This window comes from Scyliorhinus torazame, chromosome 17 (genome assembly GCF_047496885.1).
Source record: "Scyliorhinus torazame isolate Kashiwa2021f chromosome 17, sScyTor2.1, whole genome shotgun sequence".
NCBI lineage: Eukaryota > Metazoa > Chordata > Chondrichthyes > Carcharhiniformes > Scyliorhinidae > Scyliorhinus > Scyliorhinus torazame.
This window is the reverse complement of record NC_092723.1, coordinates 137,770,325-137,798,280: the sequence shown is the minus strand read 5'-3', so window position 1 is coordinate 137,798,280 and position 27,956 is coordinate 137,770,325. Positions and strand designations below refer to the sequence as shown.

Genomic DNA, 27,956 nt, shown 5'->3' with positions numbered 1-27,956 from the left:
GGCACTGATACGTGGAACGAGTAACACATTGATGGACAGATCATTTCTACGGCAAAGTTCTGGACATAACACATTCTCAGGCTTTTCCTCCGTTTCTGTTGAGGAGGGGTGATACCGTGTGTTTGATTTTCTTGTGAAAATGAGCTGATAGAGCTTTGTATTGGTACCAATATGGAATGGTGATGTTTCCTAGTTGTTTGATGGTTAGTGTGACATGTGGAATGTTATGTAGTTGATTTTCAAATCTTTGTTACTGTTGATTGTTTAATAAACAATATTTCCACTGAAGCACAGTGGCAGCAGTATGCACCATCTGCAAGAAACCCTGCAGGAACTTACCAAGGCTCCTTAGTCAGCACCTTCCAAACCCACAACTGTGACAATCTAAGACATGGGCAGCAGATGCATGGGAAACATCACCAGGTGGAAGCTCTCCTCGAAGCCACACCATCCTGACTTGGGAATATATCATTTCTTCACTGTCACTGGGTCAAAATCCTAGAACTTCCTCCTAAACAGCATTGTGGGTGTTCCTACATCACATGGACTGCAGTGATACAGAAAGGCAGCTCATCACCACCTTCGCAAGGGCAATTAGGGGTGGCCTAACCGGCTATGCCCACATCCCATCACTGAATAAAAAATGTTTGATTATCCCTTTGATACAGACAAGTGCCACAACAATATCTTCGGAGACTTTCGGGTGACCAGTAGATATACGGAGAGATTAGCAGGCACCCTTGTAGACTATTACCCTTTTAAATTTAATTGAACACTGCAGTCTTATGGTTAGATGTCTGCAAAGCTGACAGTATTTGTATTGTCGAAGGCCACCTAGCAAGGTGACATGTTAAAAAGAATTCTGTCTTGGATGATAGAAAAGTAATATATGCATAGGAGTGTTAGAATACCTTTGCTAGTTCTTGAATTTATTTAGTGCTCTTCAGCTCAAGGGTTTGATTGACTGATCTATCAGGATGTGTAAAATAGAAGTCACTGAAAGGAATATTGGGAACTAAGAAAACGTGGCAATATTGGGAAAAACAATAGATATTTCTGGAACTGAGACTTCAGAATGCAATGTGGCGCTCACCTGTTTCCAATATTGTTGTTGAGATGTGGATTCAATGGTGACCGCACAGCATTTTGCTGTGCGTGTTGCTGTCAATAATAGTTATCACATTTTTAATAAATCTGTGACAATCTACACATTATAATGTGAATCCTATTATTTTGTGGTGTAACATAAGTAACTACATTCACCCTCAATCAGGTGCTCTCACTGGAACCAGTGTAACATTGGGAATATCTTTGTGCTTTGGACCTCTTTCGACAGGAGCTGGCTGAAACTGACCACAGCCTGAAGAGAGGAGACTTTAATTGCCTCAATATGCAGTCAAAGCTGAGGGGGAAATTATTTAACCAACACTGAGTGCTAACTTGTTACTCAGGTATATGGTGACCAATTTAGCCCGATTGCTTGTACCATTTGTGTAATATGCCTCGATTCATTGAGAGACAAAGTTAATTCAGCAGAAGTCATGTTAAAGCATTGCCATATTCAGACCAATACTGATGTCACGTGATTGTAGTTAGTCCCACCAGGTGAAGGCTCTCTACCTTGAGTGAATACTCCAGACTTTGTTGCAAATGTTTCATTATGGAATTTTATTTCATTGTTTGCGATAGAACTCAACATTTTGGAAGCATTCGTGCATGAACATTCTGCCAACAACAGAGACGGACACATAAGTCATGCAAATCAATTCATCCAGTAATTATTGCAATACATTTTTGTTTAATTTTTGGCAAGCTTCAAAACACATTAATTTATTTGCTATCAACTGTACGAACACTCTGTGATCCTGTGAAAAAGGAGATGCATAGACGTCACAATGAAAGAAACCTTCAAGGACATTACACTCCATGAGATGTAACTGAACAGAAAACATTTACATCCATAATATGGAAGACACTTCTTAAAACTTTAGACTTAATTCATCCATGGTTAACCTTGTCTCATTCTCTTTTCATTGCCCATTAATTTTTACCCCAAAGCTGTCCTTAGCACCAAGTCCCATACCTTAAGATTATCATAGAATTTACAGTGCAGAAGGAGGCCATTCGACCCATTGAGTCTGCACCAGCTCTTGAAAAGAGCACCCTACCCAAGGTCAACACCTCCACCCTATCCCCATATCCCAGTAACCCCACCCAACATTAAGGGCAATTTTGGACACTAAGGGCAATCTATCATGGCCAATCCACCTAACCTGCACATCTTTGGACTGTGGGAGGAAACCGGAGCACCCGGAGGAAACCCACGCACACACGGGGTGGATGTGCAGACTCCGCACAGACAGTGACCCAAGCCGGAATCGAACCTGGGACCCTGGAGCTGTGAAGCAATTGTGCTATCCACAATGCTACCGTGCTGCCCACATGATTGCTTGAATTTTCTCAATATTTGCACCCAGAGCCACACATAACCTATCTGGAAATCAATTATGAAGCCTCAAAGGCTGTGGAATTTTGAACATTGAATCAACTATGCTAATATCCTTTTAAAAAAATTGTTCCTTATTCAACATCTGAATGTATCTCAGCCCATAAACTTGCTTCATCCACACGTTCAGGGTAGGACTGATGGGAGAACCAGGTTCAATTCAGATAAGTGAAGATTGCATTGTGGAATCTTGAACTCTTGTACCCTGGATAATTAGTCCAAAGCATTGGTTTACTAGTCCGTAACATTGGCCATTATACTATTGTATCCAAATATAGGCTATAAACCAAAGAATTTGATTAAATTAAAATAAATTACAAGATCTTACAGAAAACATCTTTAATATTGGAGTTCTTTCTGCTGGTTGGTCTCAGTGGTAGTTAATGAAAGGAAGAGGGACTTCATTACACAATTATGGTAGTATCCAAGGAGGTGTGGGGGGGGGGGGAACACTTCAAATAACAATCAAGTATTTTAGGTGTAGGAGAACCAGACCTGCCATATCTTTTTATTAAAACAGTAAAAAATATACACAAGGCCAAACGCTACAAACACTAATTTTGTGTTGGAGAAACAGGGTACCCTCCCCTCAGTACGGGGACGGGGGTGGATACTAGACCGACCAGCACAATTTCATGGTTCAACAAATTGAGTGAAAATAGACAAATTATATGCAACACCTTTCACCTGTTACTGGCAGACCTCCCGATTAGCCATTGACTGATTGCCTTGTGTTTGATTCACATGTTTCCAGCCTTATTCTGATTTGCTGCTGTTTACTGGGTGGCAACCATCAAAGTGTGATGGCTGAAATGAGAGAAAAATAACCGTGATGCTAACAGGAAGTGCATACTCTTGGTAAAGTTTTAAATATATTTTTGCTTGATATAGCTGTAAATACAATATCAAAAATGTTTTTGAAATGTGAATTAATTCCCCCCCCACTTAAAGTGTCTTATGGGGTACAGTTGGCATTATTTGGGTGTTAGGCAGGCAGAAAGCACACGCTCATTACAAGTTGCAAGTGCGCCAGCTGCCATATTCGTGCAGGCATCCAAGGGCTCAGGCCCAAAACAGGCGTTAGCCTTTTACATATGCAAATAAGGGGTCTGAGGTCTGTTTGCCGCTCCCTGTGCAAGATTGAGCAGCTCTGAATGCAGTGGCTTGAAACCTCTTTGCCCACAGGGCCCCCTACCTGCCCCCCCCCCTCCCAAGTGGGCATTCACTGCTTTCATGTAAGTTGGGCGTGCGCCAGATATTGTTGTCTACACCCACTTTGCACTGGCCTGAATTTCTAGGTATGTTGCTTACAAGATCCTTCCAGAACGACTCTTCTTATTCCAGCTCCAACATTCACCTGGGCTCTGGAGATAGGTACCACTGCCAGTGCAGATCTCTCAATGTTCCATTGAACGGTGGCTACTTTAGAAATTAAAGTTTTGCATTGATTTTAGTCATCACCAGGCCCTGATTCTTCACCCTGCCTTCCCCTATTCTGCCTGTCGGGATTTGGGATCAGCAACAGGTCAGAATTCACGTTCCAATGTCCATTTGTTTATTTCACATGTCTCTGCGATTCTGGCCACTATCCGATTATTATTTACAATCACCGAGACAGAGAATCAGGTATAAAATGTCGAGTGGCGCTGTATTAAAACCTCATGTTGAACTCGGGGTCTGGAGGAAGGAAGATCGATATTTGAAAACATTTGTGTTCTGTGTTTCGGATTAAAAGTACAACTGCAGCTTTGAAGAAATAAGCCTTCACCCGATTCCTTAAACCTGAATAACAAATTCAGGATTCACATAAGAAAATCCTGCAAATTCATTCTGATCCAGGTTCATGATGAAGAGTTTGTCAGTGGGTGTGAGCTCCACAGGCTGGCGCGTGAATTCACGGTCAAAGTTGCCGGTGTCTCTGTGATTTTTCTGTCAGGAGAATAAAAAAAGAATTTTCAGTAAATGCGCTTTTGCAACATGTGTTTGGCAACAGGATTTACTGCTGTCTCACCGTCAGATGACAGTGTAATTCTCCACCGTTTATCCGTCGCTGCAGGAACCTCCCCTCATAAAGGGAGCCAGGGAGACCAGGACTCAAATAAACATCGACCTATAGACCAGGTGCAAGGCCCACTCTGCAAAACGACACAAACCAAGGTGGGTAACATCAAATTGCGCTATGAGTGACCATCTCTGTTAAAAAGGTGGTCTTATTATCCTCCCGAGCTCTCACCATAATTGCATCAACACCTTGCACGTGAAGAGCAGAAATGGGCCAATCGGTCCCTGGAGCCCCCCTCCCCCCATAACCTTTCACCCCCTTGCCTAACAAGAATCTATCTACCTCTGCCTTGATAATATTCAATGACTTCACTTCCACTGTCTTCTGAGGTAGAGAGTTCCAAAATCACACAACCCTTTGATTAGAAAGAATTATCCTGATCTCTGCCCGAGAAGGATGACCCCAAATTTTAAAACAGTGCCCCCTAACCCTGGGCACATCCCAAAGAGGAAACACCCTTTTCATAAGACCATAAGACATAGGAGCGGAAGGCCATTCGGCCCATCCAGTCCACTCCACCATTCAATCATGGCTGATTTCAACTCCATTTACCCGCTCTCTCTCCATAGCCCTTAATTCCTCGAGAAATCAAGAATTTATCAACTTCTGTCTTAAAGACACTCAACGTCCCGGCCTCCACCACCCTCTGTGGCAATGAATTCCACAGACCCACCACTCTCTGGCTGAAGAAATTTCTCCTCATCTCTGTTCTAAAGTGACTCCCTTTTATTCTAAGGCTGTGCCCCCGGGTCCTAGTCTCCCCTGCTAATGGGAACAACTTCCCTACATCCACCCTATCTAAGCCATTCATTATCTTGTAAGTTTCTATTAGATCTCCCCTCAACCTCCTAAACTCCAATGAATATAATCCCAGGATCCTCAGACGTTCATCGTATGTTAGGCCTACCATTCCTGGGATCATCCGTGTGAATCTCCGCTGGACCCGCTCCAGTGCCAGTATGTCCTTCCTGAGGTGTGGGGCCCAAAATTGCTCACAGTATTCTAAATGGGGCCTAACTAATGCTTTATAAAGCTTCAGAAGTACATCCCTGCTTTTATATTCCAAGCCTCTTGAGATGAATGACAGCATTGAATTTGCTTTCTTAATTACGGACTCAACCTGCAAGTTTACCTTTAGAGAATCCTGGACTAGGACTCCCAAGTCCCTTTGCACTTCAGCATTATGAATTTTGTCACCGTTTAGAAAATAGTCCACGCCTCTATTCTTTTTTCCAAAGTGCAAGACCTCGCACTTGCCCACGTTGAATTTCATCAGCCATTTCTTGGACCACTCTCCTAAACTGTCTAAATCTTTCTGCAGCCTCCCCACCTCCTCCATACTACCTGCCCCTCCACCTATCTTTGTATCATCGGCAAACTTAGCCAGAATGCCCTCAGTCCCGTCATCTAGATCGTTAATATATAAAGAGAACAGCTGTGGCCCCAACACTGAACCCTGCGGGACACCACTCGTCACCGGTTGCCATTCCGAAAAAGAACCTTTTATCCCAACTCTCTGCCTTCTGCCTGACAGCCAATCGTCAATCCACGTTAGTACCTTGCCTCGAATACCATGGGCCCTTATTTTACACAGCAGTCTCCCGTGAGGCACCTTATCAAAGGCCTTTTGGAAGTCAAGATAGATAACATCCATTGGCTCTCCTTGGTCTAACCTATTTGTTATCTCTTCAAAGAACTCTAACAGGTTTGTCAGGCACGACCTCCCCTTACTAAATCCATGCTGACTTGTCCTAATCCGACCCTGCACTTGCAAGAATTTAGAAATCTCATCCTTAACAATGGATTCTAGAATCTTGCCAACAACCGTTGTACATATTGGTACTAACGACATAGGCAGGAAGGGGCATGAGGTCCTGCAGCAGGAGTTCAGGGAGCTTGGCAGAAAGTTAAAAGACAGGACCTCGAGGGTTGTAATCTCGGGATTACTCCCTGTGCCACGTGCCAGTGAGGCTAGAAATAGGAAGATAGAGCAGCTAAACACATGGCTAAACAGCTGGTGTAGGAGGGAGGGTTTCCGTTATCTGGACCACTGGGAGCTCTTCCGGGGCAGGTGTGACCTATATAAGAAGGACGGGTTGCATCTAAACCGGAGAGGCATAAATATCCTGGCCGCGAGGTTTGCTAGTGTCACACGGGAGGGTTTAAACTAGTATGGCAGGGGGGTGGGCACGGGAGCAATAGGTCAGAAGGTGAGAGCATTGAGGGAGAACTAGGGAATAGGGACAGTGGGGCTCTGAGGCAGAGCAGACAGGGAGAAGTTGCTGAACACAGCGGGTCTGGTGGCCTGAAGTGCATATGTTTTAATGCAAGAAGTATTACGGGTAAGGCAGATGAACTTAGAGCTCGGATTAGTACTTGGAACTATGATGTTGTTGCCATTACAGAGACCTGGTTGAGGGAAGGGCAGGATTGGCAGCTAAACGTTCCAGGATTTAGATGTTTCAGGCGGGATAGAGGGGGATGTAAAAGGGGAGGCGGAGTTGCGCTACTGGTTCGGGAGAATATCACAGCTGTACTGCGGGAGGACACCTCAGAGGGCAGTGAGGCTATATGGGTAGAGATCAGGAATAAGAAGGGTGCAGTCACAATGTTGGGGGTTTACTACAGGCCTCCCAACAGCCAGCGGGAGATAGAGGAGCAGATAGGTAGACAGATTTTGGAAAAGAGTAAAAACAACAGGGTTGTGGTGATAGGAGACTTCAACTTCCCCAATATTGACTGGGACTCACTTAGTGCCAGGGGCTTAGACGGGGCGGAGTTTGTAAGGAGCATCCAGGAAGGCTTCTTAAAACAATATGTAGACAGTCCAACTAGGGAAGGGGCGGTACTGGACCTGGTGTTGGGGAATGAGCCCGGCCAGGTGGTAGATGTTTCAGTAGGGGAGCATTTCGGTAACAGTGACCACAATTCAGTAAGTTTTAAAGTACTGGTGGACAAGTATAAGAGTGGTCCTAGGATGAATGTGCTAAATTGGGGGAAGGCTAATTATAACAATATTAGGCGGGAACTGAAGAACATAGATTGGGGGCGGATGTTTGAGGGCAAATCAACATCTGACATGTGGGAGGCTTTCAAGTGTCAGTTGAAAGGAATTCAGGATCGGCATGTTCCTGTGAGGAAGAAGGATAAATACGGCAATTTTCGGGAACCTTGGATAACAAGAGATATTGTAGGCCTCATCAAAAAGAAAAAGGAGGCATTTGTCAGGGCTAAAAGGCTAGGAACAGATGAAGCCTGCGTGGAATATAAGGAAAGTAGGAAGGAACTTAAGCAAGGAGTCAGGAGGGCTAGAAGGGGTCACAAAAAGTCATTGGCAAATAGGGTTAAGGAAAATACCAAGGCTTTTTACACGTACATAAAAAGCAATAGGGTAGCCAGGAAAAGGGTTGGCCCACTGAAGGATAGGCAAGGGAATCTATGTGTGGAGCCAGAGGAAATGGGCGAGGTACTAAATGAATACTTTGCATCAGTATTCACCAAAGAGAAGAAATTGGTAGATGTTGAGTCTGGAGAATGAATACTTTGCATCAGTATTCACCAAAGAGAAGAAATTGGTAGATGTTGAGTCTGGAGAAGGGTGTGTAGATAGCCTTAGTCACATTGAGATCCAAAAAGACGAGGTGTTGGGTGTCTTAAAAAATATTAAGGTAGATAAGTCCCCAGGGCCTGATGGGATCTACCCCAGAATACTGAAGGAGGCTGGAGAGGAAATTGCTGAGGCCTTGACAGAAATCTTTGGATCCTCACTGTCTTCAGGGGATGTCCCGGAGGACTGGAGAATAGCCAATGTTGTTCCTCTGTTTAAGAAGAGTAGCAAGGATAATCCCGGGAACTACAGGCCGGTGAGCCTTACTTCAGTGGTAGGGAAATTACTGGAGAGAGTTCTTCGAGACAGGATCTACTCCCATTTGGAAGCAAATGGACGTATTAGTGAGAGGCAGCACGGTTTTGTGAAGGCAAGGTCGTGTTTCACTAACTTGATAGAGTTTTTCGAGGAGGTCACTAAGATGATTGATGCAGGTAGGGCAGTGGATGTTGTCTATATGGACTTCAGTAAGGCCTTTGATAAGGTCCTCATGGTAGACTAGTACAAAAGGTGAAGTCACACGGGATCAGGGGTGAGCTGGCAAGGTGGATACAGAACTGGCTAGGTCATAGAAGGCAGAGAGTAGCAATGGAAGGATGCTTTTCTAATTGGAGGGCTGTGACCAGTGGTGTTCCACAGGGATCAGTGCTGGGACCTATGCTCTTTGTAGTATATATAAATGATTTGGAGGAAAATGTAACTGGTCTGATTAGTAAGTTTGCAGACGACACAAAGGTTGGTGGAATTGCGGATAGCGATGAGGACTGTCAGAGGATACAGCAGGATTTAGATTGTTTGGAGACTTGGGCGGAGAGATGGCAGATGGAGTTTAATCCGGACAAATGTGAGGTAATGCATTTTGGAAGGTCTAATGCAGGTAGGGAATATACAGTGAATGGTAGAACCCTCAAGAGTATTGAAAGTCAAAGAGATCTAGGAGTACAGGTCCACAGGTCATTGAAAGGGGCAACACAGGTGGAGAAGGTAGTCAAGAAGGCATACGGCATGCTTGCCTTCATTGGCCGGGGCATTGAGTATAAGAATTGGCAAGTCATGTTGCAGCTGTATAGAACCTTAGTTAGGCCACACTTGGAGTATAGTGTTCAATTCTGGTCGCCACACTACCAGAAGGATGTGGAGGCTTTAGAGAGGGTGCAGAAGAGATTTACCAGAATGTTGCCTGGTATGGAGGGCATTAGCTATGAGGAGCGGTTGAATAAACTCGGTTTGTTCTCACTGGAACGAAGGAGGTTGAGGGGAGACCTGATAGAGGTCTACAAAATTATGAGGGGCATAGACAGAGTGGATAGTCAGAGGCTTTTCCCCAGGGTAGAGGGGTCAATTACTAGGGGGCATAGGTTTAAGGTGAGAGGGGCAAGGTTTAGAGTAGATGTACGAGGCAAGTTTTTTTACACAGAGGGTAGTGTGTGCCTGGAACTCGCTACCGGAGGAGGTGGTGGAAGCAGGGACGATAGTGACATTTAAGGGGCATCTTGACAAATACGTGAATAGGATGGGAATAGAGAGATACGGACCCAGGAAGTGTAGAAGATTGTAGTTAGTCGGGCAGCATGGTCGGCACGGGCTTGTAGGGCCGAAGGGCCTGTTCCTGTGCTGTACATTTCTTTGTTCTTTGTTCTAATCGAGGTTAGGCTAATTGGCCTATAATTTTCCATCTTTTTCCTTGTTCCCTTCTTGAACAGGGGGGTTACAACAGTGATTTTCAAATCCTCTGGGACTTTCCCTGACTCCAGTGACTTTTGAAAAATCATAACTAACGCCTCCACTATTTCTTCAGCTATCTCCTTTAGAACGCTAGGCTGTAGCCCATCTGGGCCCGGAGATTTATCAATTTTTAGACCTTTTAGTTTCTCTAGCACTTTCTCCTTTGTGATGGCTACCATATTCAACTCTGCCCCCGACTCTCCGGAATTGTTGGGATATTACTCATGTCTTCTACGGTGAAGACTGACGCAAAGTACTTATTTAGTTCCTCAGCTATTTCCTCGTCTCCCATCACAAAATTACCAGCGTCATTTTGGAGCGGCCCAATGTCAACTTTTGCCTCCCGTTTGTTTTTAATGTATTTAAAGAAACTTTTACTATCATTCCTAATGTTACTGGCTAGCCTACCTTCATATTTGATCCTCTCTTTCCTTATTTCTCTCTTTGTTATCCTCTGTTTGTTTTTGTAGCCTTCCCAATCTTCTGACTTCCCACTACTCTTTGCCACATTATAGGCTTTCTCTTTTGCTTTGATGCATTCCCTAACTTCCTTTGTCAGCCATGGCTGCCTAATCCCCCCTCTGATAACCTTCCTTTTCTTTGGGATGAACCTCTGTACTGTGTCCTCAATTACTCCCAGAAACTCCTGCCATTGTTGTTCTACTGTCTTTCCCACTCGGCTCTGCTCCCAGTCGATTTTCGTCAGTTCCTCCCTCATGCCCCTGTAGTTACCTTTATTTAACTGTAACACCTTTACATCTGATTCTACCTTCTTTCTTTCAAATTGGAGATTGAATTCGACCATATTATGATCACTGCCTCCTAAGTGCTCCCTTACTTTAAGATCTTTAATCAAGTCTGGCTCATTACATAACACTAAGTCCAGAATGGCCTGTTCCCTCGTGGGCTCCATCACAAGCTGTTCCAAAAAGCCCTCCTGTAAACATTCAATGAATTCCCTTTCCTTGGGTCCACTGGCAGCATTATTTACCCAGTCCACCTGCATATTGAAGTCCCCCATGATCACTGTGACCTTGCCTTTCTGACATGCACTTTCTATTTCGTGGTGCATTTTGTGCCCCCGGTCCTGACCACTGTTAGGAGGCCTGTACATAACTCCCATTATGGTTTTTTTGCCTTTGTGGTTCCTCAACTCTACCCACATAGACTCCACATCATCTGACCCTATGTCGTTTAGTGCTATTGATTTAATTTCATTCCTTATTAACAAGGCAACCCCGCCCCCTCTGCCCACCTCCCTGTCTTTTCGATAGGTTGTGAATCCCTGGATGTTTACATGCCAGTCCTGAACCCCCTACAACCACGTCTCTGTGATGCCTACCACATCATACCTGCCAGTCACAATCTGGGCCACAAGCTCATCTACCTTGTTCCGTACACTGCGCGCATTTAAATATAGCACCTTTAATTCTCTATTGACCGTCCCTTTTTGTTTTCTTAGTGTGGTGGACCTTGGTTTACTGAGCCTTTCCATACACTGTGTCATATTTTGTGGGATGGGGACAATCGTAACCACTCTTGAGTTTTGTCTGTTCGTGTTTTTTTGTATTCCTAAGCAGCTACGCTTCCCACTGATTACTTCACCTCTTGGTTCCCTGACTTTCCCTTCCCCCCCAATCTTTAGTTTAAAGTCCTCAGTTTAATGTTTCCCCATCCACCTCGTCAATAGCATTCAGAATCATATACACTTCAGTCAAGTCACCCCTCACTCTTCTGAACTTTAATGGAAACAAGTCCCTCTGCCTGCCCTCATTCCAGCTATCAATCTAGTAAACCTCCTCTGAACCGTCTAAAATGTATTTGCATCCTTCCTTAAATAAAGAGACCTAAACTGAACATAGTATTCAAGTTGTGGTGTCACCAATGCCATCGTCTAACATCCTTACTTTCATGTTCAATTCCTCTGGTGGTAAAGGATAACATCCCACTAGCCTTCTTGATCACACGCTGTACTTGCATACTATCTTTTCTGACTCATTCATGAGCATACCTAGATCCCTCTGCACCTCAGAATTCTGAAGTCATTCTTCATTTAAGTGGCTTAAATGATAATTTATCCAGATCGGCCATCGATATTCGGACAAACCCTCACAAAAATTCAGTCACAATTCGTGCAATACCTGTACTATTTAGAGGACAATATATCTGTCCTGTATTATGTCAAACGTCTTAACTGGTTGAAAATTACCGCATTTCTCATGAACTTGAATACAAACATAATTGATCCATATTCATGGCCAGTTCCGTCTTTGATTAACTTCTATTCCTGGGAGCAGTAGAGTTGAAAATTGGGCTTGCTAAACATTTCAGCACTGAGCCGCTTGGCAGTGGGCAGTACCTGAAAGTAACATTTCAGACTGCAATCAATTGAGTGTTTGTGTGAGTGCTAGTGGACCAACAAATTAACTGAGGAAATGAAATGAAATGAAAATCGCTTATTGTCACAAGTAGGCTTCAATGAAGTTACTGTGAAAAGCCCCTAGTCACCACATTCCGGCGCCTGTTCGGGGAGGCTGTTACGGGAATTGAACCGTGCTGCTGGCTTGCCTTGGTCTGCTTTTAGCCCTGTGCTAAACAGGCCCAAGGACTGGGGCAATGGGTCCCTCTGGAAACTAGCAAATACTGGGTAATGGGTTATCCGAGAGCCAACTAATGTGGTTATCCGGAAGCTGGCTCTGAGGTACTGTGATTGGTTGGGAGCTGATACCGAGTACTGTGACTTTCTGGGGACATTATTGGGTAATACGTCTGTCTGGGAGTGACACTGGGTAACGGGGCAGCCTGGTGGCAGACACTGGGTAACGGGACGGCCTGGTGGCAGACACTGGGTAACGGGACGGCCTGGTGGCAGACACTGGGTAACGGGAATGCCTGGTGGCAGACACTGGGTGACGGGAATGCCTGGTGGCAGACTCTGGGTAACGGGACGGCCTGGTGGCAGACACTGGGTAACGGGACTGCCTGGTGGCAGACACTGGGTGACGGGACGGCCTGGTGGCAGACACTGGGTAACGGGGCGACCTGGTGGCAGACACTGGGTAACGGGACGGCCTGGTGGCAGACTCTGGGTAACGGGGCGGCTGGCGGCAGACACTGGGTAACGGGACGGCCTGGTGGCAGACACTGGGTAATGGGACGGCCTGGTGGCAGACACTGGGTAACGGGACGGCCTGGTGGCAGACACTGGGTAACGGGACGGCCTGGTGGCAGACACTGGGTAACGGGACGGCCTGGTGGCAGACACTGGGTAATGGGACAGCCTGGTGGCAGACACTGGGTAATGGGACAGCCTGGTGGCAGACACTGGGTAACGGGACGGCCTGGTGGCAGACACTGGGTAACGGGACGGCCTGGTGGCAGACACTGGGTAATGGGACAGCCTGGTGGCAGACACTGGGTAACGGGACGTCCTGGTGGCAGACACTGGGTAACGGGACGGCCTGGTGGCAGACACTGGGTAACGGGACGGCCTGGTGGCAGACACTGGGTAACGGGACGGCCTGGTAGCAGACACTGGGTAACGGGGCGGCCTGGTGGCAGACACTGGGTAATGGGACGGCCTGGTGGCAGACACTGGGTAATGGGATGGCCTGGTGGCAGACACTGGGTAACGGGACGGCCTGGTGGCAGACACCGGGTAACGGGACGGCCTGGTGGCAGACACCGGATAACGGGGTGGCCTGATGGCAGACACTGGGTAACGGGACGGCCTGGTGGCAGACAATGGGTAACGGGACGGCCTGGTGGCAGACAATGGGTAACGGGACGGCCTGGTGGCAGACACTGGGTAACGGGGCGGCCTGGTGGCAGACACTGGGTAACGGGACGGCCTGGTGGCAGACACTGGGTAACGGGACGGCCTGGTGGCAGACACTGGGTAACGGGACGGCCTGGTGGCAGACACTGGGTAACGGGACGGCCTGGTGGCAGATACTGGGTAACGGGACGGCCTGGTGGCAGACACTGGGTAACGGGACGGCCTGGTGGCAGACACTGGGTAACGGGGCGGCCTGGTGGCAGACACTGGGTAACGGGACGGCCTGGTGGCAGACACTGGGTAACGGGACGGCCTGGTGGCAGACACTGGGTAACGGGAATGCCTGGTGGCAGACACTGGGTAACGGGACGGCCTGGTGGCAGACACTGGGTAACGGGACGGCCTGGTGGCAGACACTGGGTAACGGGGCAGCCTGGTGGCAGACACTGGGTAATGTGGCAGCCTGGTGGCAGACACTGGGTAACGGGACGGCCTGGTGGCAGACACTGGGTAACGGGACGGCCTGGTGGCAGACACTGGGTAACGGGACGGCCTGGTGGCAGACACTGGGTAACGGGACGGCCTGGTGGCAGACACTGGGTAACGGGGTGGCCTAGTGGCAGACACTGGGTAACGGGGCAGCCTGGTGGCAGACACTGGGTAACTGGACGGCCTGGTGGCAGACACTGGGTAACGGGACGGCCTGGTGGCAGATACTGGGTAACGGGACGGCCTGGTGGCAGACACCGGGTAACGGGACGGCCTGGTGGCAGACACTGGGTAACTGGACGGCCTGGTGGCAGACACTGGGTAACGGGACGGCCTGGTGGCAGACACTGGGTAACTGGACGGCCTGGTGGCAGACACTGGGTAACTGGACGGCCTGGTGGCAGACACCGGGTAACGGGACGGCCTGGTGGCAGACACTGGGTAACGGGGCAGCCTGGTGGCAGACACTGGGTAACGGGGCAGCCTGGTGGCAGACACTGGGTAACGGGATGGCCTGGTGGCAGACACTGGGTAACGGGGCAGCCTGGTGGCAGACACTGGGTAACGTGGCAGCCTGGTGGCAGACACTGGGTAACGGGACGGCCTGGTGGCAGACACTGGGTAACGGGACGGCCTGGTGGCAGACACTGGGTAACGGGACGGCCTGGTGGCAGACACTGGGTAACGGAACGGCCTGGTGGCAGACACTGGGTAACGGGACTGCCTGGTGGCAGACACTGGGTAATGGGACGGCCTGGTGGCAGACACTGCGTAATGGGACAGCCTGGTGGCAGACACTGGGTAATGGGACGGCCTGGTGGCAGACACTGGGTGACGGGACGGCCTGGTGGCAGACACCGGGTAACGGGACGGCCTGGTGGCAGACACTGGGTAACGGGGCGGCCTGGTGGCAGACACTGGATAACTGGACGGCCTGGTGGCAGACACTGGGTAACGGGATGGCCTGGTGGCAGACACTGGGTAACGGGACGGCCTGGTGGCAGACACTGGGTAACGGGGCAGCCTGGTTGCAGACACTGGGTAACGGGGCAGCCTGGTGGCAGACACTGGGTAACGGGACGGCCTGGTGGCAGACACTGGGTAACGGGACGGCCTGGTGGCAGACACTGGGTAACGGGACGGCCTGGTGGCAGACACTGGGTAACGGGACGGCCTGGTGGCAGACACTGAGTTACGGGACGGCCTGGTGGCAGACACTGGGTAACGGGACGTCCTGGTGGCAGACACTGGGTAAAGGGACGGCCTGGTGGTAGACACTGGGTAACGGGACTGCCTGGTGGTAGACACTGGGTAACGGGACGTCCTGGTGACAGACACTGGGTAACGGGACTGCCTGGTGGTAGACACTGGGTAAAGGGACGGCCTGGTGGTAGACACTGGATAACAGGACGCCTGGTGGCAGACACTGGGTAAAGGGACGGCCTGGTGGTAGACACTGGATAACAGGACGCCTGGTGGCAGACACATGGGTGACATTCTCCGGGCTCCCAGCCATGTGGTTCTCTGCGGCGGGAGTCAGCGCACCGTTCGCTGGCAGTAGGAGTCTTTGCTCCCGCCACTGTCAATGTGAATTCCCATTGAAGCTAACCCATGCCACTGGGAAACCCGCATGTGGGGTTGTGCTATCGGCAGAACGATTGAATCCCGACGCCAGTCAGTGGCCGGAAATACCAGCCTGGGTTATCGGACTGCCTTGCGGCAGGCCCTGGGTGGCGGGACGGCCTTGCGGCAGGCCCTGGGTGGCGGGACGGCCTTGCGGCAGGCCCTGGGTGGCGGGACGGCCTTGCGGCAGGCCCTGGGTGGCGGGACGGCCTTGCGGCAGGCCCTGGGTGGCGGGACGGCCTTGCGGCAGGCCCTGGGTGGCGGAACGGCCTTGCGGCAGGCCCTGGGTTGTGGGACGGCCTTGCGGCAGGCCCTGGGTGGCAGGCGGCCTTGCGACAGGCCCTGGGTGATGGGACTGTCTTGCGGAAGGCCCTTGGTGATGGGACTGTCTTGCAGCTGACCCTGGAAATTTACTTGGTTCTATTTCCAAGAATCGCACAGTATCACTGACTCATTAACCGTATGATCTCCCCGCACATCACACAAACATAGGAAATAGGAGCAGGAATAGGACATTTGACCAACCGTGCTGTACCATTCAACTAGGTAGTGGATGATCTTCTACCTCATTCTCACACTATTTCCTTTTCCTTTATATCTTTAACCTAATCAACCTTATATCTGGAATCAATTCACCGTGACCAATATTTGGTTTATCAGACAGGATCAGGAAATGTATATTCTCAGAAAAGAAATTTTCAATGCAAATGATTTCGTAAGGGAGACTAATTTAATTTCAGGTGATGCAAGATCAAATGCTTGTCCTATTCCTGCCCCCCAAAAACTTTAAATTATTCACTTACCTGTGCTGTTGTATTTCCTGCCCTAAATGTAGTCCTTGGTGCGACCCATTCTGTGGCTCAGCTTGAAGAGTTGGTGGAATTAGGGTCATACAACATGCACAGGACCTTGATTATGGAGGCACGGGCTGCCTGCAAACCAATGGGCCCTGATACACAGATACAGAATAGAGCCCCCTAATAAACACAGAGCAATGATGCTTCCAATAAGCAGATTAGAGAGCCCCTTCCCCCCAAAAGATAGGAATCCTCAAAAATGACTTGAGAGAACCACAAAGAACACAGAACTGACGCTTCTAACAAATAATCACCAAAGACTCCATTAAAAACAGACAGGAATCCCTAATACTGATGTACAAGAAAACCCTGATAAGCATAGAGTAGACACACCTCACAAATAACATCAGACACCCATTAAAAACATATTAGACATAGTGTGAAATGGCCAGCTGGAAAAGGAGGCGGAACTGGACAGCACAATATTATTCGTATCCACCTTCTTTTACGAGAACCCTGATGAATCATCCCACGCTCTTTCAGGGCTGCCATTTCATCCCTGACAAGTCATCAATTACAAAACGACCAGATATAGTCTCATAAAAACATACTGAACAGACCATAATAAAGGGACCACAGAAACCCCATACATACACAAGCTGGAGTGACATAAGAATGAAGATCTGCCACAGACTCAGGGCAAACACAGAAACACAGACGAGCCCCCAATCAATGCAAGTAAGCCACAATAATGTAGATTTTTAAAAAAACTTACAATAAACGTACACTAGAAATATTGCCAGTGAGGAAAAGATCAGAGCCTCCAAGAAAGAAAAATCAGTGCAATCAAAAAATGACCTAGCAGATAAACCCAACTAAATATCTCAATGGATAAAGGCCAGAGAATCCAAAAAAATAGACCAGGAACCACCCAATAATGACAAATGAATACCCCTAATATACAACTAACATGGGCGGCATGGTGGTGCAGTGGTTAGCACTGCTGCCTCACAGCACCGCGGACCTGGGTTCGATCCCGGCCCTGGGCCACTGTCCGTGTGGAATTTACACCTTCTCCCAGTGTCTGTGTGGGTCTCACCCCCACAAACCAAAGATGTGCAGGTTAGGTGGAATGGCCACGCTAAATTGCCCCTTAATTGGAAAAAAATAATTGGGTACCCCAAATTTAAAAAAATATATACATCTAACATATATCGACCAGAGACACCAAGATATACAGAGCAGAGACCCCCAAAAACACTGATTTGAAACCCAACATATAAAGGTGAGGGAGCCAGAGAAATATAGACCACACATCAACATAGACTGACTATACACCTCAACATATTTAGATTAGACACCTCAACAAATATATAGAATACAAGCCCCAAGATATATAGACCCAAAGATATACAGAGCAAAAACATCACAGATCAGAAATTCCATAACATGCAGACCAAATTTCTCAATAATTACAGATGACAAGCCCCAACATTTACAGACCAGAGACCCCGGGATATAGAATTGTGGAACCAAGGCGCCCAGATATAAAGGCCAGAGACACCAAGATATACATATGAGATCAGACGAGAGATCTCAACATACACAGACCAGAGATCCGAACACATACAGACTAGACATCCCCAGACCAGAGATCTCAACATACACAGACCAGAGATCCGAACACATACAGACTAGACATCCCCAGACCAGAGACACCTAGATATACAACAAGAGATACTTTCCTGATCTCAACATATACACATCAAAGACCCCAAAATATATACATCAGAGACACTGGATATAAGGACCAGAGATCCCAAGATATTAAACCCCAAGATGTACAGACACCAGAGATGTCAACATATACAGATCATAAATCCAAGATATACAGAACAGACCTCAAGATTTACAGATCAGAAATATCAACATATACAGATCAGAGACTCCAGGAGAATATCGATCAGAGACACAACATATATAGATTATACACCCAAGATAGATTAAATAAAAGCCTCAAAATATCCAGATCAGGCAGTCCAAGGTATGCCACCAGACCTCAAGATATACAGACAAATCAACGGATCCTTAGAAATACAAAAATCTCAACCATATATAGACTAAAATTCCCAAGATATACAAACCCAAAGTTATACACTCCAGAAACAGCAAAATGTACAAACTAAAGACTTCAGAAATTCAGACGAGATATACCAAGAATTACAGAACAGATACTCCAACAAGTACAGATTTCAGACCGTAACAAAGCCAGTTGAGGGATCCATTAAAATATAGCATACACTTCTCAACATATAGACTACAAACCTCAACATATACAGATCTGACACCTCAACATATACTGACCAGAGACCAAAAATATATAGAAAAATCAATGTATACAGACCAGAGACACCAAAAATATGTAGACCAGAGAACAGAACATGCACAGGCTACAAAAACCCACGGTATACTGATGAAACTTCTCAAGATATACACACCAGAAATCTCAACACATATATATCAGAGATCTGAACATACACAGACTAGACAACCCAAGATATACAGACCAAAGAATCCAATATACACAGTCCAGACACCCCAAGAAATACAGATGAGAGACAGTAAGATATACATACCTGAGATCTCAACATGTAAAGATCAAAGATCCCAAGAGACACAGACCATGGAAGTTCAACATATACAACATAGCCTAATATACATACAAGACCCAAGATTTACAGACCAGGGACCCCTAAGTGGACCAGAGAACTCAATATTTTCAGACCACCAACTTCAAGATATACAGAACAAAGAACCCAGGATATAAAGACCAGAGATCTCAACATACACAGACCAGAGATATCGAGAAATACACTCTAGAGTCACCTAAACCAGACAGAAAGAGATATATACCCAAGATCTCAACAGATATAACACAGAGATCCCAAAGGTATGAACACCAGAGATCCAAGATATCCAGACCAGAGACCCAAAAATACAGACCAGAAACATCAACATATACAGATAGCAGCCCCCCCCCCCCAATTTATATACACCAGAGAATTCAATATATACAGACCACACCCCCAAGGTGACCATGACCTATATAGATCAGTGGAATCAAGATAGATTAAAAGCTTCAGGGTATGCAAACAAGACAACCTAAAAAAAACCACCAGACTTCAAGATACATCCATATATACAGATCAAAGATCTCAAGATATACAGACCAGAGATCTCAACATGTACACACACCAGTGACCCCAAGACAGGCCTGACACCAAGATAAACGGACCAGAGACCCCAAGACATACACACCAGACACTGCACAAATTACAGGCCTAAGATTTCAACATATATAGACCAGAGGCATCAACATCACAGAGCCCTAGAAATACAGACCAGGACTCACAACATGTACAGCCACAGACCCCTAGATATATAGACCAATGATCTCAACATATAGACCCAAAACGGGCCAAGAGCTCTACATATATAGATTGCAAGACCCAACATATACAGACCAAGGATATCAACATAAAGAGACCAGAGAGATATATAGAGCAGACACTTCAACATATATAGTGCAGGATCATCAACATATATATACACCAGTGACCTCAACATATACAAACCAGAAATCCCCCAATGTACAGACCACAGGTCTCAACATATACATATCAGTGACATCACACAAACAAAATCTCTCTCAACAAATACGGACCACAATTCTAAAGAAATACAGGTTAGACCAGATCAGAGACTGCAAGAAATATAGACTAGAGGCTTCAACATACACAGATCAAGACCTGAACATGTACAGACCAGAAATTCCACTTCCAAAATACAGACTGGAGCAAGTGTTCCTCTGCAGTATCCATGAAAAGAAGGGATATTCATTCACGGTGTACTAGATTAAAAGGGGCATTGATGCATTGCTTCCTAAGAGGAGACAGTTAGTTATTACATGGTGCACTTCCACCTCTTCTCACACTCTTAGATGAGACATTGATAAATATGAGAGATAAAAGAAAGCATTTAAAATTCAAGATTGTTAAGAGGGGCATTCTTTTAGTGAACTTAGGTATGGTGATGTCCCTTACTGAGTAAGGAATGTAATTTGTTCTGTGTATTCTGGATAGCAAGTGGGATTCCTGGAGTGCATGCTGGGCATATAAGGATATAAACACAGAATAATGCATGTTGTGTCATGAAAAATTATTTATACTGTAGACATTAGTTAACAGTATATCCTGAGGGGGAGACTGTCAAATAGTGCAGATCAGGTAATATTATACCATTGGTGCCATTTGCACTAATTAATAACACAAACTAAATAATAAGAAATAACTAATACTGCATACACTTGAGAAACAGAAAATGGCCCATAATATACACAAAGTGACAATGCAAAGTACAGGAAATGCTTAATAATGTACATATGGTGTAATGAGAAACTATTAATACTGCATACACAAAATAATAGGGAAAATTGTGATAACATGCTCACAGTAATGATGCAAACTGAACAGGAAAGGATTAATACTGCATACAGGAAACTGTATGTACTGAATAACAATACAAAATGAGTAACAGAAAATAATATTGTACATGAGCAACAGGAAATTATTTTTGAAGTACCACAGACAGCAACACTGCAAATGGGCATCAGAAAATAATATTGTATAAAGCGGTAAAAAAAATGATTGATAACATACATATTGAGCAAAATTCAGTATAACATAAATTAATACTGTACATGAGTACAAGAAAAAATGATAATGTACGTATTAATAATACAAACTGAGTAACAAGATGTAATTGATACCATATATACGGTGTTAAATCAGGGTGAGGACATATTGTTACATTTGTGTTATATTTGTTAAAGTCTGGGTGAGGTAATTGAGGGTGTGGTAAGTTATTAAGGATGTTTACATCAATCAGACGTAAGTTATGTTTGTGTCAGTGTATTTTATATTTGAGTGATATCAGTGAGGGATGGTGTTACACAATTTAGGGTGTAGTCTTCATTGCTATGTCTATGAGAGTTTTCATGTTAATAAAGGAGTGCGTCATATATTCACTAGAACATTATGAAAGGGTTTTGAAAGGGTAAATAGTGACAGATTGCGTTGAGTTCATAACAAAGGCACAGATAATGGTTATCATTAGAAGAATGAAGACGGAAGTTTGAATAAACCTTTTCACAGAGAATGCTATTAGAGCACAGATTGATTTACCATAAGTGACCATTGAAAGGGAATTTGATATGTATTTGAAAAGGAAGGATACAGGAGGATAATGGAAAGGACAGGGAAATGAAATTAGAGTAAATGGCCCCAGTTGATGAACTCGTACTGGTACAGGTGGGATCACTGAATGGATTCTTCCAGCGCGGTAAATTCTGCAATGCAATGTAATACTTTGCATTATATGTATTAAATTTAATCAATTTTAATAACGCATGTGTACAGATGACTGCCTGCAAATTCTCATGGTCCAGAAAGGACCTCATTAGTTAAAGCATCTCCACTCAGTCGAAACTGCATTAGGCATTGGAGCCTATACTGCATTTGACATTGTTCTTTTGTGAGGTCCAGTTAGTTATGTCCATTGAGTAGATCCACCATCTGGAGTAGCTGTGCATCCTCTGCGCCTGGACTCTGGCATCACTGTCTCTTCAATGTCCCACTGTGTCCTTGTTACGAGGATAAAGGTCCATTGAAATATTCAGTGCTCTGTTCCAACTCTGGAATCTAGCCTTCCTTCAGAAGGCTATATTTTTCATGTCTGGAACGATCTGCCTGGACTGTATGCAGAACAATACTTTTCACTATATAAATCTAAATCTTATTCTCACTGTGAATAGGGAACTACTTGATAATCCCACGCCGAGCTAACATGCATGAGTTTAAGAGGAAATAGACTTTTAGAATGTTCTTTTAGCTCGGCATTCCATTCCTGGGTGAACCTTTACAATCACAGTATGCCTGAGTGTGCAAGACTTGATTGAAGTAGAGAAACTCACAAAAGGAAACATGTTCTTGATAAGTTTCTAACTTTTTTATGTTCTTTACCCATCTCTACCTCTTTAAACAAAGCTCTACCCTTACCTATCACACTGTTAAATTCTACGCTTCTTTATCCGTCTCTTTACCACTCTTCCCTTCCATCTCTATCCCTTCATGTGTTCCCCTCTCTATCTCATTCTCTACATTTTCTGCAGCATTGTCTACTTTCTCAACCACCACTCTACTGCTTACTCACCTGGTTATTAATCTTCACTGACAACATGATGTAACCCCAATCATTTCAGACTGCGCGGACGGACAGGAGCAAAAATATTTTTTAAATAGCGGCACATCACCATGAGGCTGTTTCTTTAGCGACTCCTTTACTAGGATGTTGGCGTCTACTGGAAACTAGGGGCGGCACGGTGGCTCAGTGATTAGCCGAGGACCCGGGTTCGATTCCGGCCCGGGGTCTTTGTCCATGTGGAGTTTGCACATTCTCCCCGTGTAGGGCCAACCCAAAGATATGCAGGGTATGTTGATTGGCCACGCTAAATTGCCCCTTTATTGGGAAAAAAGTGGGCACTTTAAATTAAAAAAAACGTGTACTAGAAACCAGAAACCAATGAAACGGTGCACACCGGGTAAAGGGTGTAATTTGTGTTGTGTATTCTCGATTGTCAGAGGTATTCCAAGCAGACTTCTGGTTGCGGCTATGCGGAGCTAAGCCGCACGATTTGGCAGCTCACGCTACTACGGACTTTCGGGCTCATTGGAGGAGCCCCAACGGAACTTTTTTGACGACAACACGTGGGGAAGTGAAGAGAGAAGTCCCCCTCCAACTTTTATGGACCGGACCAGAAGTGCAACGGCCAACAAAGCGGCATTGGAGCAGCAGGAGAAGCGAGGGAAAAAAACAAAATGGCGGTGGCCGGGGACAAAGCGGAGTGCGGGCCGGAGCTGCAGGAATTCATCAAGCGCTGCTTCGAGGAGCTGCGCAAGGAGATGCTGGCGCCTATGCTGGCGGCAATTGAAAGACTAGGGATAACCCAGAAGGCCCACGAGGTGAAGATCCAGGAGGTACAGAAAAGAGTGAGTGAGAATGAGGATGAACTCTTGGGCTTGGTGGTGAGAGTGGAGCGGCACGAGGCGCGACACAAGAAGTGGGCGGGAAGACTCGAAGACCTGGAGAACAGGTCGAGGAGAAATAATCTGCGGATCCTGGGTCCTGAAATGGGCCAAGAAGGAGCGAAGCAGGATGTGGGGCAATGCAGAGACCCGAATATACCCGGACTGGAGCACGGAGGTTGCAAAGCGGAGAGCGGGTTTCAACCGGGCCAAAGCGGTGCTGCATCGGAGTGAAATTTGGAATGCTGCAGCCAGCGCGACTGTGGGTCACATACAAGGGCCAATACTACTACTGCGAAACGCCTGAAGAGGCGTGGACCTTTATACAAACTAAAAAGTTGGACTCCAACTGAGGGTTTGTGAGGGTGGGGGGTGTTTGAGGGTTGATGTGTGATGGTTGTTGTATATAGGAGGTCAATCACGCGCAGGAAATGTTACATGGGCTGGGGGAGAGAGACAAGGCCACGACAGGAGCAGCGCCAGAGGGGGCGGGGCGGGCTTTGGAAAGCGCGGGGTTTTCCCCGTGCGCGGGAAGAAAGGCGGGAAGGGGAACAAAGGAACGTATATTGATTGGGAGACTACCACACGGGGGGGTCAAAGGCTCAGCGGGGGAAGCCGGGGTCAGCAGGTGTCAGCTGACTTACGGGAGTGATATGGGGGGAGCAAAAAAGCTAGACAGGGGTCTAGCGGGGGAGAGGGGAGGGAAAGGGGGGGGGGAAAAAGGGTTGCTGCTGCATTCGCCGAAAGGGAATGGGACACAGAAGATGTGGTCGGGACGGAGGTCCCCCGGCTGGGGGACTGGAGGGTGAGGGAGACGCGGACACGGGACTGGCCCAGAAAAGGAGATGGCTAGTCGGGGGTGGGGGGGGGGGGGGGGGTGAGAGCCCCTCCAATCCGGTTGATAACGTGGAACGTGAGGGCCGGTGAAGAGGGCTCGAGTGTTCGGGCGCTTGAAGGGACTGAAGGCGGACGTGGCCATGCTCCAAGAGACACACCTGAAGGTGGCGGACCAGGTCAGGTTAAGAAGGGGATGGGTAGGACAGGTATTCCACTCGGGACTGGACGCGAAGAATAGAGGGGTGGCAATTTTGGTGGGAAAGCATGTGTCATTTGAGGCTAAGACTATCGTAGTGGATAATGGAGGGAGATATGCGATGGTGAGCGGTAGGTTGCAAGGGACGTGGGTGGTGTTGGCAAATGTATACGCCCCGAACTGGGATGATGCTGGATTTATGAAGCGCATGTTGGGGCGCATTCCGGACCTGGAGGTAGGAGGCCTGATAATGGGAGGGGACTTCAATACAGTGCTGGACCCAGCACTGGACCGCTCCAGATCAAGGACGGGAAAGAGGCCAGCGGCGGCCAAGGTGCTTAGGGGGTTTATGGATCAGATGGGGAGAGTAGACCCATGGAGGTTTGCAAGACCGCAGGCCAGGGAATTTTCTTTCTTCTCCCACGTGCACAAAGCCTACTCCCAGATAGATTTTTTTGTTCTGGGCAGGGCGCTCATCCTGAGGGTGGAGGGGACGGAGTATTCGGCCATAGCCGTTTCGGACCACGCCCCGCACTGGGTGGAAATGGGGCTGGGAGAGGAGAGGGACCAACGCCCGCTGTGGCGGCTGGATGTGGGACTGCTGGCAGATGAGGTGGTGTGTGGGACGGTGAGGGGGCGTATCGAAAGGTACTTGGAGGCCAACGACAACGGAGCGGTGCGAGTGGGGGTGGTATGGGAGGTGTTGAAGGTGGTGATCAGGGGAGAGCTAATCTCCATCAGGGCTCATAGGGAGAGGACAGAGGGCATGGAAAGGGAGAGGTTAGTGGGGGAGATTTTGAGAGTGGACAGGAGATACGCAGAGGCCCCAGAGGAAAGATTACTTGGGGAAAGACGACGGCTCCAGACGGAGTTTGACCTGTTAACCACGGGGAAGGCGGAGGCACAGTGGAGGAAGGCGCAGGGGGCGACCTACGAGTACGGGGAAAAGGCTAGTCGGATGCTGGCACACCAGCTCCGTAAGAGGACGGCAGCGAGGGAAATAGGGGGAATCAAACATGGAAGGGGAGCCACAGTTCGGAGTGTAACGAAAATAAACAAGGTATTCAAGGCCTTCGATGAAGAGCTGTACAGATCCCAGCCCCCAGTGGGGGAAGGGGGGATGAGACGATTCCTAGACCAACTGAGGTTCCCGAGGGTGGAGGAGCAAGAGGTGGCTGGTTTGGGGGCACCAATTGGGTTGGAGGAGCTGAGCAAGGGTTTGGGGAGTATGCAAGCGGGGAAGGCCCCGGGGCCGGACGGGTTCCCGGTGGAGTTCTACAGAAAGTACGTAGACCTATTGGCCCCGCTACTAGAGAGGACCTTTAACGAGGCAAGAGAGGAGGGGACCTCTCTTGACAATGTCGGAAGCGACAATTTCCTTGATTCTAAAGCGGGACAAGGACCCACTGCAATGTGGATCGTACAGGCCGATTTCGCTCCTCAATGTGGACGCTAAGTTATTGGCAAAAGTGCTGGCCACGAGGATTGAGGACTGTGTCCCGGGGGTGATCCATGAGGACCAGACGGGATTCGTAAAGGGCAGGCAATTGAACACTAATGTGCGGCGGCTCTTAAACGTGATAATGATGCCATCGGAGGAGGGAGAGGCGGAGATAGTGGCGGCTATGGACGCGGAAAAGGCTTTTGACCAAGTAGAGTGGGAGTACCTCTGGGAGGTGCTGCGTAGGTTTGGGTTCGGGGGAGGGTTTATCAGCTGGGTTAAGCTCCTTTACAGAGCCACGGTGGCGAGTGTAGTGACGAACCGGCGGAGGTCGGAGTACTTTCGGCTGTACCGAGGAACGAGGCAGGGGTGCCCCCTGTCCCCCCTGTCGTTTGCATTGGCGATCGAACCCTTGGCCATGTCACTGAGGGAGTCTAATAAATGGAGGGGGGTGGTCCGAGGGGGAGAAGAGCATCGGGTGTCGCTATATGCGGATGACCTGTTGCTGTACGTGGCGGACCCAATGGAGGGGATGGTGGAGGTCATGCAGACTCTAAGGGAGTTTGGGGAGTTTTCGGGCTATAAGCTCAATGTAGGGAAGAGTGAGCTCTTTGTATTACAGGCAGGGGACCAAGAAAGAGGGATAGGGGACCTACCGCTGAGGAGGGCGGCGGGGGTTTTTCGGTATCTGGGGATCCAGATAGTCAGGAGTTGGGGGGCCCTACATCAACTGAATCTGACGAGGTTGGTGGAGCAAATGGAGGAGGATTTCAAAAGATGGGACATGTTACCGCTCTCGCTGGCGGGTAGAGTGCAGTCGGTCAAAATGGTGGTCCTTCCGAGGTTTCTGTTCGTGTTTCAGTGCCTCCCCATCGTGATCACCAAGGGCTTTTTTAAGAGAATAGGTAGGAGTATTATGGGGTTTGTGTGGGCGAATAAGACCCCGAGGGTAAGGAGAGGGTTCCTGGAACGCAGTAGGGACCGAGGAGGGTTGGCGCTGCCAAACCTAGGGAGCTACTACTGGGCAGCAAATGTGGCAATGATCCGCAAGTGGGTTATGGAGGGAGAGGGGGCGGCATGGAAGAGGATGGAGATGGCGTCCTGTAAAGGAACGAGCCTGGGGGCATTGGTGACGGCACCGCTGCCGTTCTCGCCGTCAAAGTATACCACGAGCCCGGTGGTGGCGGCAACGTTAAGGATCTGGGGCCAGTGGAATCGGCACAGGGGTGCAGTGGGAGCCTCGGTGTGGTCCCCGTTCAGGGGTAACCACCAGTTTGTCCCGGGGAAGATGGACGGGGGCTTCCAGAGCTGGCATCGGGCGGGGATTAGAAGAATGGGGGACCTGTTCATTGACGGGACATTTGCGAGCCTAGGGGCACTGGAGGAGAAGTTTGAGTTACCCCCAGGAAATGCCTTTAGATATATGCAGGTGAGGGCTTTCGTGAGGCGACAGGTCAGGGAATTCCCGTTGCTCCCGGCACAAGAAATTCAAGACAGGGTGATCTCGGGTGTATGGGTCGGGGAGGGCAAGGTGTCGGCAATACACCAGGAGATGAAAGAAGAGGGGGAAGCGCTGGTAGAAGAGCTGAAGGGTAAATGGGAGGAGGAGCTGGGGGAGGAGATCGAGGAAGGTCTGTGGGCTGATGCCCTAGGCAGGGTTAATTCCTCCTCCTCGTGTGCCAGGCTCAGCCTGATACAATTTAAGGTGGTTCACAGAGCTCACTTGACAGGGGCGAGGTTGAGCAGGTTCTTT

General features: G+C 47.8%; 1 protein-coding gene across 1 annotated transcript in view; it reads right to left on the bottom strand.

The window, feature by feature from the left end:
- Positions 1-1,653: 1,653 nt before the first annotated feature.
- The window catches only part of LOC140394178 (protein kinase C beta type), a 532,929-nt gene continuing 506,626 nt past the window's right edge, over positions 1,654-27,956 (bottom strand). The window contains exon 17 of the mRNA XM_072481132.1: positions 1,654-4,435. Within this exon, the coding sequence (XP_072337233.1) occupies positions 4,283-4,435 (153 nt within the window). The 3' untranslated portion in view covers positions 1,654-4,282. The remainder of the gene's footprint in view (positions 4,436-27,956) is intronic.